General features: G+C 37.4%; 1 protein-coding gene across 2 annotated transcripts in view; it reads left to right on the top strand.

The window, feature by feature from the left end:
• The window catches only part of MON2 (MON2 homolog, regulator of endosome-to-Golgi trafficking), a 170,953-nt gene that overhangs the window by 65,271 nt on the left and 93,007 nt on the right, over positions 1-12,675 (top strand). For both annotated transcript variants that reach the window (XM_001363454.5, XM_001363373.5), the window contains exons 12-21: positions 1,559-1,791; positions 2,013-2,094; positions 2,882-3,066; positions 3,538-3,650; positions 3,974-4,078; positions 4,495-4,575; positions 4,655-4,728; positions 4,810-4,900; positions 10,940-11,041; positions 12,077-12,187. In XM_001363454.5, coding sequence (XP_001363491.1) covers positions 1,559-1,791; positions 2,013-2,094; positions 2,882-3,066; positions 3,538-3,650; positions 3,974-4,078; positions 4,495-4,575; positions 4,655-4,728; positions 4,810-4,900; positions 10,940-11,041; positions 12,077-12,187 — 1,177 coding nt within the window. The remainder of the gene's footprint in view (positions 1-1,558; positions 1,792-2,012; positions 2,095-2,881; positions 3,067-3,537; positions 3,651-3,973; positions 4,079-4,494; positions 4,576-4,654; positions 4,729-4,809; positions 4,901-10,939; positions 11,042-12,076; positions 12,188-12,675) is intronic.

The raw sequence follows: 12,675 nt of genomic DNA, 5'->3' as shown, positions 1-12,675 counted from the left end.
CCACATAAGTATATTTTATATAGTCTGCCATTTTAGTAAGTTGTTGAATAAGCACTAAAGTGAATCCTGACTTTAGAGTTAGAAAAAATGGCTTTGACATAACTGTGATCCTGTGTAGGAATATACCTAAATCAATGTGTCCTTATCTCTGGACATTTTCTCCTGGTGGTTTAAAGAGTCATGTCTCAGTCACTTCCAGGCACTGTGCTCAATGGTAGAGAGACAAATGAAGGCAAAAAGAGAGTTCTTAAATAAACTCTCATTGTAAGGGGGGAGATAGCCTCCAAGTAATGATGTGAATATAAGCATTATACAATGAAAATTTTGGGGAGGGGGGGAGTAAGGTGGCCACCCACAGAAGGTGGGATTTAAATTGAGTTTTGCAGGAAGTTGGGCATACTAAGATGTGGCAACAAAGAGAGAATGGCCCAAGGTGTAAGAGACAACCATAGGCCATAAATGTATGTAGGTGGGAGATAGATATATGAGGAATAGTAGGTAGACTAGTGTAGTTATATCATAGAGTAGGGGCCTAGAGAGGAGAGAGAATGGAATAAGCATGTAGTAAGTATCTACTCTGGACCAGGAAGGGCCAACAACCTGTGAAGTAGGTGGTATTATTATCCTCATTTTGCAGTTGTGGAAACTGAGTTAGAGAGAGAGTGACTTGTCTAGGATTACACAAGCTAGTTAGTGCCTGAGGCTGGGCTTAAACTCTGATCTTCTTAATTCCAGGCCCAATGTTCTTTTCTTTGTACTACCTAGTTACTCATCTTTCCAGGTTGGAAAGATAAGAAGGGGCCAGATGGAGAAGTATTTTAAGTGCCAAATAGAGGCTTTTATACTTAATTTTGCAGGTAATAGGGAGCCACCAGAGTTTATATTCACCTTGATGCAGCTAGGGTCTGGAAAGTTGTCTCCTGGTTGCCCTTTCATTTTGTGTGAAAAATTTCAATTTGTGCATTTTCATGATTAAAGCATGTAGGCCATTGCTAAAACATTTTATAATTTTGATAAGACACTCTTCATACTTGAAAATATTGGAAGGTTATTTTTTTATGAACTTTCTATAAATCACACACAGATGCAACAATTAGCATGTTCGCTTTTTCCTGCTGAGGGGAGTGTGACAGATTACTGAGGAGATAAGAAGCTAAGCCTTAGTATTCCTGTACTGTACAAATATAATTTAATTCATCATTAAGAAACATTAGTTTATATTTCCCTTTTAGAGATAGATAGTTGTAGTGTAGTATGAAGTGTCCCAGGTCTGTTAGTGCAGGTTTCAGGTCCTGGCTCTTTAATCTTCAGGCAAATAACTTTGGCCTTAGTGCTCTAATTTCTGAAATAAGAGATATTGAGTGAGATGACTTATAAGATTCCTTCTAGCTTTAAAACTACCATCCTGTAATCTACAAATTCCCTGAATACCCCTCTTTCCGAATTACGGAGATAATGTTGAACATCGTAAAGTATTCATAGAATTGTTGAGGGTTTTTTTTGTTACTTTCATCAGTAAAGTTTCTTTATTCATACTGTCATTTCTTGATAATTTCAGCCTTGAGATGCTAGATAAAGTGGAACCTCCAACAATTCCTGAAGGCTATGCCATGTCTGTGGCATTCCACTGTTTGCTGGACCTTGTCCGTGGCATTACTGCTATGATTGAAGGAGAGTTAGGACAGGCAGAAACCGAGAGTCAGACGACCCCGGAAACAGCTTCCTCACCAGCACTGTCATCAGAACAGCAAGATTTTCAGTCAGTGTCTGATCAGATGGATAAGGAAACAGGTATGCAATGTGAGCCTTTGCTGAAAGTGTTACATGCCATCAGAGGAGATCCTTCCTGCAATGAAGCCTAGCCTTAAGTCTGAAATTAACTGTAACTGATGGTCCAAAAAGAAGGTGCAGTCATACTCGCAAAGGATGACATTATTAAAAATTGAATTGTTAATAAAACATTGAACATTGTTAGTATCTAGTAAGTACTTTGAGCCCTTTTTTCCTTTAAGTCAGCAGAGCTGTGTGGGAAGAAATGGTGAATGCCTGCTGGTGTGGTCTTCTTGCTGCGCTATCACTCCTTCTGGATGCCAGGTATTCAGTCTTTGTCATTCTTAGCTTTATCATTTGTAGTTTTGAGAGATAAGAAAAAGAGTGATTGCCTTTGATGAAAAGTAATCTATGCCTTGCTTTTTTTTTTTAAACTCTTACCTTCCCTATTGGAGACAATACTGTGTATTGGCTCCAAGGCAGAAGAGTGGTAAGGACTAGGCAATGGGGGTCAAGTGACTTGCCCAGGGTCACACAGCTGGGAAGTGTCTGAGGCCACATTTGAACCCAGGACCTCCCAGCTCTAGGTTTGACTCTCAGTCCACTGAGCCACCCAGCTGTCCCCTGTATGCCTTGCTTTTAACTAGCTGAACAGAAAACAAAATATTAATAACAAAAAAGGTCTATGTCCACCTCAGAACTCACCTTTTGATAGGATTGCAAGATTAATGAAACACATATCACTAATTTAACTTTTATTTATTAATTAATTTTTTAAAGGCTATAAAATTAACTCTTTGGGAAAGTATTTGATATTTTAAGTATAATCTTTGTTAATTCCTAAGTAGTTTTAACTTTATGTTTATGTTTGTATTGCTTATGTTATTATTCATATTTGTAGAATACCATAATGATTATATAATTATAATAATTTGATATACAGTATAGTACAATAGGTTCAATTTGACGAGTACAAATAATGATTGTTTTTCTAATTATTAGAATTTTGCCAATACTTTGTATAGATTTTCTCAGAATCTTGGGGGGCTACATATTACTCTTTTTTACCAATTAGTTAGGAAGTCCTAAATAGCTTATTCTCTCTCTCTAGCACAGATGAAGCTGCCACTGAAAATATTTTAAAAGCTGAGCTGACAATGGCTGCTCTCTGTGGGAGACTAGGCCTTGTAACTTCAAGAGACGCTTTTATTACTGCCATTTGCAAAGGCTCCTTGCCTCCACATTATGCTCTTACAGTATTGAACACAACAACTGCAGCTACACTTTCTAGCAAATGTAAGACTTCAAATCTAATTTCTGTTTTGTTCATCTATTTGTATTAGAAATTAATTCAGTGATAACATTTCATTATCACATTAATTTGAAAAAAACTGGTATATCTAAAAGTATTTTCATTTTGCATGTATCCATGTATGATTCTAACAGTATATTATTTCAGGGTGATGGTTTCCTGACTAAAAGTATTAAATAACTTGGGTCTCCATTACTGGAAAAATTTATCCTTTAACTTTCATTTTCTTCATGAAAATATCTACTAGTGGTATGGGAAATTTTTTTCTTCTTCATGATTTACTACTCTTTTTTTACACAATCTTTAAAATGTACAGTTTCCTTATTCCACAAAATTTAGATATATAATTACTGTTTTGTGCAACAATTACTTAGATATTTTTGAAAACTGATTTTTAGATTTTAGATAAAACATTCACTATATTTTAATTATTAAATTTTTCTTTTGTTCCCTAGCATATTCCATTCAGGGACAAAATGTTCAGATGATCAGCCCATCAAGTGAATCTCATCAGCAAGTTGTAGCAGTTGGTCAGCCTCTAGCAGTCCAGCCTCAGGGGACAGTAATGGTAAAAGTGATGCCCATACTTATTCTTGGCTAGCACATTAACAAGGAAATCTTTTGAATTTTCTCCAGACGTGTATTAAAATTTTACCTTTTTTCTCCTAAGTAAGTTATACAGGGAGATGTTGAACTTTGCAGTTCATATATATATTCTAATTTCTTGCATGAGTGTAGTTTCTTCTTTGTAAAACTTTTTAATATAATTCTGTTTAACATTTAAAATTGCCTTCCAATCTACTTGTTTATTGTTTTTTTGTATATGGATACTGTTACTTATCTTCTCCAATTAAAATATATAGCAGTTAACCTTTTTTTATGTCTATTTAGCTGACTTCAAAAAATATCCAATGTATGAGGACTCTACTTAACTTGGCACACTGCCATGGAGCTGTTCTTGGGACATCGTGGCAGCTTGTTTTGGCGACTCTGCAGGTAGGTATTTAAACCCAGACCTAACAGGATGGTTTTTATGTGCAGCAATTAGGACTTCCCTCAGAACCAGTCAGGATCTCTGTGGCAATATCACTTGTACTTTCTTCCTTTTGCATAGATAATAAGGCGATAGGGCAAAAGAAAGAAACTGAACTAAGAAGGATGAAGTGAATGAGAACCCAGAGTAGAGGAGGGAATGAGAGGAAAGATGCAAGTACTGTATGGCCTTCTAGAATGTCACTTGTAATTGCCTCATTCTAAAGAAGGCAGTGGCAGCATCATCACTAGCCTTTGGAGTAAACATTTATTACTGTCATTAATGGTGCCACTGATAAACTTTATGTGTAGCAGTATCCTTTAAAAATATTTATTTTTGTTTGTATTAGTTTGAAATGGCCTTTTCTCTCTCATTACAGCATCTTGTATGGATTCTGGGGCTGAAACCTGGCAGTGGGGGTGCCTTAAAACCTGGGAGAGCTGTGGAAGGACCCAGTACTGTAAGCATGAATCATTATTCTTGATTTAATAACTGACCAGAACTTTTTGGTATCACATTTAATTTTATCTTTCTCCTAGGTTCTAACTACAGCAGTTATGACTGATTTACCTGTCATTTCCAATATTCTTTCAAGATTGTTTGAAAGCTCACAGTAAGAGATAATTTTTTATAGAACTTTTGACTTCAACTATGTTTATGATCACAATGTCTTAGCACTTTTTTTATTTTTTAGGTATCTTGATGATGTGTCATTACATCATTTAATAAATGCCCTTTGCTCCTTATCTTTAGAAGCAATGGATATGGCCTATGGAAACAATAAGGTATAATATTTTACCTTTATGTCTTAAATGTAGATTGCTCTGTAAGACAATGGAATTAATTCATGACCCAGGTTTTAGGGGACAAGATTAAAATTAGCCTTTTGGTCAATTGCTCTGCATGATATATGCATATCAGTGAAGCCTTATCATAGGAAAACAGTATCCTTGACTTGGAGTCAGAAAGACTCAGGTTCAGATTCTGACTTTTGACACTAGATAACTCTCAGATCACTGGCAATTACTTCATCTCCAGATGTCAGCTTCCCCATCTATAAAGTGTACAGTAATATCCAGTATACACCTCAGAATTTTTCTTTTAAACCCTCACCTTCCATCTTAGAATCACTACTGTGTATTGGTCTAAGGCAGAAGAGTGGTAAGGGCTAGGCAATGGGGGTTAGTTAAGTGACTTGCCCAGGCTGTGTTACAAAACATAGCTAGGAAGTGCCTGAGGCCAGATTTGAACCTAAGACCTTCTGTCTCTAGGCCTGGTTCTCAATCCACTGAGCCACTCAGCTGCTCCTTAGATCTCAGAATTCTTGTAAAGCCCAAATGAGATCAATGAACAAGTATTTATTTGTTAAGCATCTTCTCACCACCAGGAATAGTGCTAGACTAAGTATATAAGCATGTGTGTGTGTGTGTGTGTGTGTGTGTGTGTGTGTGTGTGTGTGTGTATAGTAGTCTCTCGGTGATTGAGAATGACTATTGTCTTTGTGCAGTTTCATCTACGGTGTACCCTCATGTGGCTTTGGAGTCCAAAGGCTGAGGTGCAAATTTTGTGGCACATGGGGCCTGGGACGCCAGTTATTATGGGAGGTGCGGTTGTGGCCATGAGAATGAAACAAACCTTACCATCAAAGCACTTTTAACACTGGGGAACTAGCTTGTAAACAAACATATATATACTATATATATATCAAATAAACTCAAGGCAAATTTATTTGTAGGAGGTGAGTAGCAGTAGGATCAGTGAGAATTGGGAAAAGCTTTAAGCTTTATTTAAAAGGTGTGGCTTGAAGGGCAGTGAGGTGGCTCAGTGGATAGAGAACCAGACCTAGAGATGGGAGGTTGAAATGTGGCCATAGACACTTTTTAGCTCTGGAACCTTGGACAAATCACTTAACCCCAGTTGCCTAGACTCCTCATTCTGCCATGCAATCTCTACTTGTTACTGATTCTAAGACAAGACGATTTAAGGGGAAAAAAGGTGTGGCTTGAGAAGAATTTTTAACAAGATAATTTTCATTAATTACTTTTGGTTTTATATTGCCTACCTCCTCCTCCAGCTATCCCATATAACAAAAGCTTTTTTTTTTTTTAAGGAAAAAAAAAGAAAAATCAACAAAACTGATCAGTACATGGGGGGGGGACGACCCTGGAAATACACAATGTTCAATACCTGTGGACTTGCCACCCCTGCAAAGGAGGGCAATGGAAGAACTGTCTTCTTATATATCTCTTCTTTGGGGCTATATTTGTTGTTTGTAATTTTGCAATCTTCATTTCTTTCATTTTTTTCTTGTTCTTTCCATTTATATTATTGTAGTTATTCTGTTGTTTTTTATGGGCTCAAGAAGAATTTTGATGGGAAAACAGAAATTCTAAGAAGCTGGGGAAAGAATATAATCCAGGCTTGGAGAAAAGCCAAGGGACAATGGCAGACAAGGCAGGTGTAGGATGTGTCAGCTTTTTTTTTCCCTTTAAGTTCAGCCAGCATTTATTCATCACCTCCCATTATAAAGAACACTATATGTAATAAGTTTTCAGAGTAATACAAACTTTAGATAATAGCTTACATTTACATATAAGCTTTATGGTTTATAAAATACTTGCTTTATATTTTATTTGCTTCTTACAATGGCTCTGTGAGGTAGGCAGTGCCGCCAGGGTCATTATCCCCATTTTACAGATAGTGATATTGAGGCAAAGAAGGACAAAATGACAATGAGAAATCAGAAAGCTAACAAACACAGCAGCCAGAATGTCAGTTAAGTCTTCTGACGCCAAACCCAGGTGTCCTGGCTGACACACAATACTACAAAACAGAGAGCCTGTCCTCATGGAACTTATGGTGGAGTAGAGGGATATGATACAGTGGCAGATAATTAGAATATCCACTAATTCTAGGTGTCCATAGCTCATGGATGAGCTGAATGTACCAGCATACCTAGGGGAATCTGCTCAATGGTTCTTCAACTTCTCCTGAGGCCAGTGAGAATACTCAAATAGAGTATTTTATCTTATGTGTATGTCAATGATGCCTTTATCAGTGGTCTATAAGGTATACAAAAATTGTTCAGTGGGTTCTGGAAGAGGTAGGCACTAACCGAAGAGATAAGGAGCCTTCTGGGAGGAAGTAGTAGTTAAATTGGGCTTTAAATTATGGATAGGAAGTTGTTGATCTCCCCAAGAAATCTCCTATACATACATACATTTAAATTTATCCAAATATAAAATAGCTCAAATTTGTCTAGCTTTATAATTTTTTTTAAATGTAGTAGGATCTACAAAGACCACCTGAGCTCCAGATTGGGACAGGGATGTGCGAAACAAAAGTCCAGGAGATAGACTGAGTTTATACAAGCCTGCACTCAGTTTGGTGTTTTCCCTCCTTAGTGAATCAGGAGAGAAATTACTGTACAACCTTTTAATTTGAGTCTTTCCATGATGCTAGTCCACCATTCTTTTCCATTTGAGTGCTAATTTAGGCACTAGAATGTGGAGAGAGAAGGGAAGAAGGCAAACCATCAGGGACAACATGTGACCTAGATGGAAGATTACAGAAGGCTTCAAGGAAGAGATGGCACCTGAATTGGGCCATGAAATGTGAAAGATCAGGGAAGGCTTCAGGGAAGAGATAGCACCTGAATTGGGCCATGAAAAGTGAAAGGAAAGGGGCTTCAACATCTGCAGATGGGAGTGGGTGAAAGCAATGGAGAGATGCATATTGGTGAGGATGGTGAGACCAGAAGGCCACTTTGATTGGACTATGATGTGCATGAAGGAGTATAATGTAATGTTTAAAAAAGGTGAAAAGTAGGTTGGAGCAAGATTGTAAAGGGCTTTAAAAGCTAAATAAAAGGGTTTATATTTATTTGATCATAGTGGAAAAAAGAGTTATAGGAGTATGCCATGATTAGTCCTGAGCATAAGTAAAATCATTTTGGCAACCATGTGTAGAAAGGATTAGAAAGTCAAGGAACCATTTAGGAACTATTTCAGTAGTTGAGATCAGAGGTGATGACATTATGAGCTAGAGTAGTTATGAGTGGTTTGAGTAGAGAGAAAGGGGGATGAGTGAGAATTGTAATGATAGAAATGTAGTGATAGAAATAATAACTTAGATATGTAATTTGAAGGGAGGCAAGAGTTAGCAATCAAAGACAAATGCCTATGTTAGAAAGATGGATAACTTGAAAGATAGCTATGCTGTTGGGAGAAATAGGGAAGTGCGAGGATGGGACATAGAAGTAGTTTGAGGGAAAGAGAATGAATTGTGTTTTACTCATATTTGAGTTTGCAGTAACCTCAGGATAGCCAATTGAATAGTTAGTAGGCAGTTGCAGAAGTGTGATTGTAGTTCAGGAGAGACTAGGGTTATACTAGTTTTGGAATTAATCTGCATAGAAATGATATTGAACCTTTGGGAGCTGCTGAGTTACTGAGTGAAAGAATATAGAAGACCAGAACAGAGCGTAAGGTCATGTTGGCAAACCTATGGCACAAGTGCTGGAAGGGACTGCTCCCCTCCCCCTCTCCATGCACACCTTTTTCTCATGTGATGCACCCCTTTGACCAGCAGCCCAATGGCATTGCTTCCTCCCTTTCCTTTCTGGGGTAAGGCAGGGAGCTCACATGCAGCTTAAGGGTTGCAGTCTGGGCACTCAGTCTCTAAAAAGTTTACCATCACTGTTTTAGGGGAAGACCCTGATAAATGGTCATAATATGGATGAGCAAACAACAAAGAGATGGAAAGATAATAGTCATACAGGTAGGAGGAGGACCAAGAAGAAAGCAGTCTCGACATCTAGATAGAGGAGGGTTTGCAGAAAGGGAAGGTGCTTAGTTTGAGGTTGAGAAGGATGAAGACTGAGGAAAGGCCATCAGATCACTGGTAACTTGAGAGGGAGCGATTTCATTTGAGTGTTGAGATCATGAACCAAGTTACAAAGGGTCAAGAAATGAGAGAGGGGAAACTAGAAGCTGAAAGTAAACAGCTTTTTTTTTCTTTTTTAACCCTTACCTTCTGTCTTGGAGTCAATACTGAGTATTAGCTCCAAGGCAGAAGAGTGGTAAGGGCTTAGGCAATGGGGGGTCAAGTGACTTGCCCAGAGTCACACAACTAGGAACCAGGCTGAGGCCAGGTTCAAATCCTAGGACCTCCTGTCTCTAGGCCTGGTTCTCAATCCACTGAGCTACCCAGCTGCCCCCTAGACAGCTTTTTAAGAAAGTTTAACTATAAAAGGGAGGAGAAGTAAAGAATAATAGTGATAATTGTGTGGTTGGTAGGATCATGAGTATTTTCTAATTATGAAAGTTTTTGGGAAAGTAACTAGTTCTTATATTTTCTCAGTAGAGTATGAGATGGGAAGCTTTAGCCTCTAGCTAGTGGGATAGGAAATCACTTTATTGTATTGAGTGCCCCCCAAGATTAAATAACCTAAATTCTTAGTTGACTCAGTTGTGTAATTTCCTTTAGTTCCATTTAGCAGCATATGAATAGGAGAACTGAGGAGGGAAGGAAACAAGAATTAATGTCAGGTATGTGCCTGACACTGTGTAAGTGCTTTGCAAATATTATTCATTTGATCCTTACAACAAGGCTGTGAGGTAGGTATTATTATCTCCATTTTTTGAAGGAGACAGGTTAGATGACTCCCCCAGGATCCCTAAGCCTGACTTAGGTCTTATTTGAACTCAGATCCTCCTGTCTTTAGGCCCAGCACTCAGTCCTCTGGACCACATTGCTATCTCTAATTAATAGGAACCCAAGTGACAGGGAGTGGGATTACTAGAAGCATCAAGGGAAATAAGGGGATTCTAGAGTAGAAATTAGCTAGTTACCCAGATGGTTGAGATTGGGAAGGGACTAACAGGAAACTGGAGCTGGGATGTTGACTTGGGAGGGTCTGGGAAGAAGGTTCAATCCAAGGCGTGCATAAGCATAAGTAGGTGTAAGACAAATATGGCACCAGAAGGGATAAGAAGGTCATGTTAGGATATGATGACAGGCATTTCCCATTAGGGCTAGTTTGTCCTGTGCTACTTGCATTGGATTCCAAGTGTTGGGTTAAATCCTGACCCAAGATCAATGGCAAGTCATTTTCCAGAGGGCTCCAGTTGCCTCATTTGTCACATTACTGGATATGACCTCTCTGATGCTCTGCTGGCTTGCATGCCGCTGGTGCTGTCCTTCGGCACCTCTGAGGCCAGATGGCCTCTCCTTGCCTCTTCCCAAGACCTGTGGAGCCATTGTTATCTCGTTTCTAGTTCTTGTCAGTGTGGTTGCTGCTTATTGTCCACTGCTTTACCCTGTGATCTCCTTGCTTGCTCCTCTTCTCTCCAGCCCAGCCCCCATCACTTTTTGTGGCCTTTTTTTATGAAATAAAAAGGAAGAAAGCATATTTGGTAGCCATGATCAATGATAGTAGTACTTTCTTTCTGGTTTGAGAAATAGCCAATCTAAATATTCTTCCCCAAAAGAGACTTCTCTTTTGGGTGCTTCTTTGTCAAGTGTTGAAAGGTGCTGCTTGGCCACCCTACTTTCCCTGCCCCCACCCCACCCTTTTAGCCTACTTTGAGGTTTGTAGGCTTTTCATTTTGAAGATACCAGAAGGCATCTCTAGATTCCCAGGGGTTTGGTTGTAGCTTGTGCCATTTCCTGGCTTATAACAGGTGCTTCATAACGGTTTATTCATTTGCTCTGTTAAGTAGCTTTGGCAATCTTTTTCACCTACTATAGTTTGATGTTAACAATTGTAATTGCTAAGGATTTTCTATACAGTGTCAAAATGTAACTCATTTTTTTCTTCCTAGGAACCATCTCTTTTTGCAGTTGCCAAGTTGCTAGAAACAGGACTTGTTAACATGCACAGGATTGAAATTTTGTGGAGACCTTTAACTGGTCATCTTCTTGAGGTAACTTGTTTTTCCAAAGATTTATTACTTTGTTTTTGATGAAGAATTTTTAAGTAACTGTTTTCCTCTGTCAGTAAATAAGTACATCCCCCTCAGTCACAATATAGTATGAAGGAATAGCCATCTTGAAAATACGTTAATATTTGGTTATTTTTTTTCCTGCATTGGATACTCGTTGCTACAAATAAGGTAAATACATGTTCAGTGAATTGAGAGATTGTTGAACCTGGAGTCAGAAGACCTGAGTTCAAATTATGCCTGAGACACTTACTAGCTCTGTGATCCTGGACAGGTCCCTTAAGTTCTCTCATCCTTAATTTTCTTCTCTAGAAAATGAGGGAATCTCTCAAAAGAAACTGGGTCCTTTGATCTTTAAGTATATAATCTATAATTATCCCTTAACTGAAAGTGTTCTCTCTAAAATTCTGCAATAGCTTTCAAAGCAAGCACATTGTACATGAATTGCTTTTAAGTAATATTAATTAAATTAGTAATTGGAATCAGTTTTTCTTTTAAAATTACTTTTATTGCAAGAAATCCTTATTACTCAGTTTCTAAAGTATATTTTTCAAAGGAAGCTACCTATTAAAAGGGTGACTGGGAACAGAATTTACTGATAGTCTACTGTGAAAGTTTTGAAAGTAGGATGGATTTTTTTTGTAGCTTAATCATCTGATTCCATATTAAATTCTCTCTGATAAAATCCTATATTTTTTCCAGCAACTTTTGTCTTAATTTTCATTTTTTTCCTCCTGTCTTTCTATTGCTTCCTTTTGTCCTCTTGTGCAGAAGGTAAGTTTACATATAAGTATATACATTTTTAAAACTTTACTATTAATAAGTTTATTGTAGTCAGAATTTATGCTTAATTTTCTTTTCCTGTCTCACTTAAAATCAATGGGATATAGTTTTTAAAATGACTCACCAGGATATAAAAAACATTTTTTCATAAATTAACTTTTGGTTTTTGTATATATTTTTAATCAGTATTTAGAAGATTAATGTTTGAGTTTTATTAATATATTGTATCTTCAGGTTTGTCAGCATCCAAACTCCCGAATGAGAGAATGGGGAGCAGAAGCCTTGACTTCACTTATTAAAGCAGGATTAACATTTAACCATGATCCTCCACTTTCACAAAATCAGGTAATTTCAAATGTGAAGTAAAAGATGATATTGTTCCAGATATAACCATGTTACCAATTTAGAAAATGGGTAAAATTCAAAATATCAAATTCTTTTAGTGAATACTTTATGTGGTTTGGGGTGATGTGGATATCATCTACTCTAAAATAATATTTGTAAAGGCCTGCTTGTTTTCCTCTTATAACTTCATCATAAATTACTTAAATATATGTGTAGATTTTTTCCTCTAAGAATTTTAGTGATAAGAAAGTAATCAAAGATATCAGTAGTTTATTGATATCTAATTTGATCACCTTTTTCCAGTAATAATGAAATATTTTTTAAATGTGGTAAATGTCATTTTACCACATCCTCCCCAAAAAATAAGAAGGGAAATAATTTTGAGAATAGGCTATCCACTCTCCCCCCTTTCCCCTCATTCCATTTTATATATCTCTATCTATGTACCTGTATGTCTATTTATCTATCAATAAGTCATCCTGTTCCTG

This window comes from Monodelphis domestica, chromosome 5 (assembly GCF_027887165.1).
Source record: "Monodelphis domestica isolate mMonDom1 chromosome 5, mMonDom1.pri, whole genome shotgun sequence".
Taxonomy (NCBI): Eukaryota; Metazoa; Chordata; class Mammalia; order Didelphimorphia; family Didelphidae; genus Monodelphis; species Monodelphis domestica.
The sequence above is the reverse complement of the archived record's forward strand: the minus strand, read 5'-3'. Positions and strand labels throughout refer to the sequence as shown.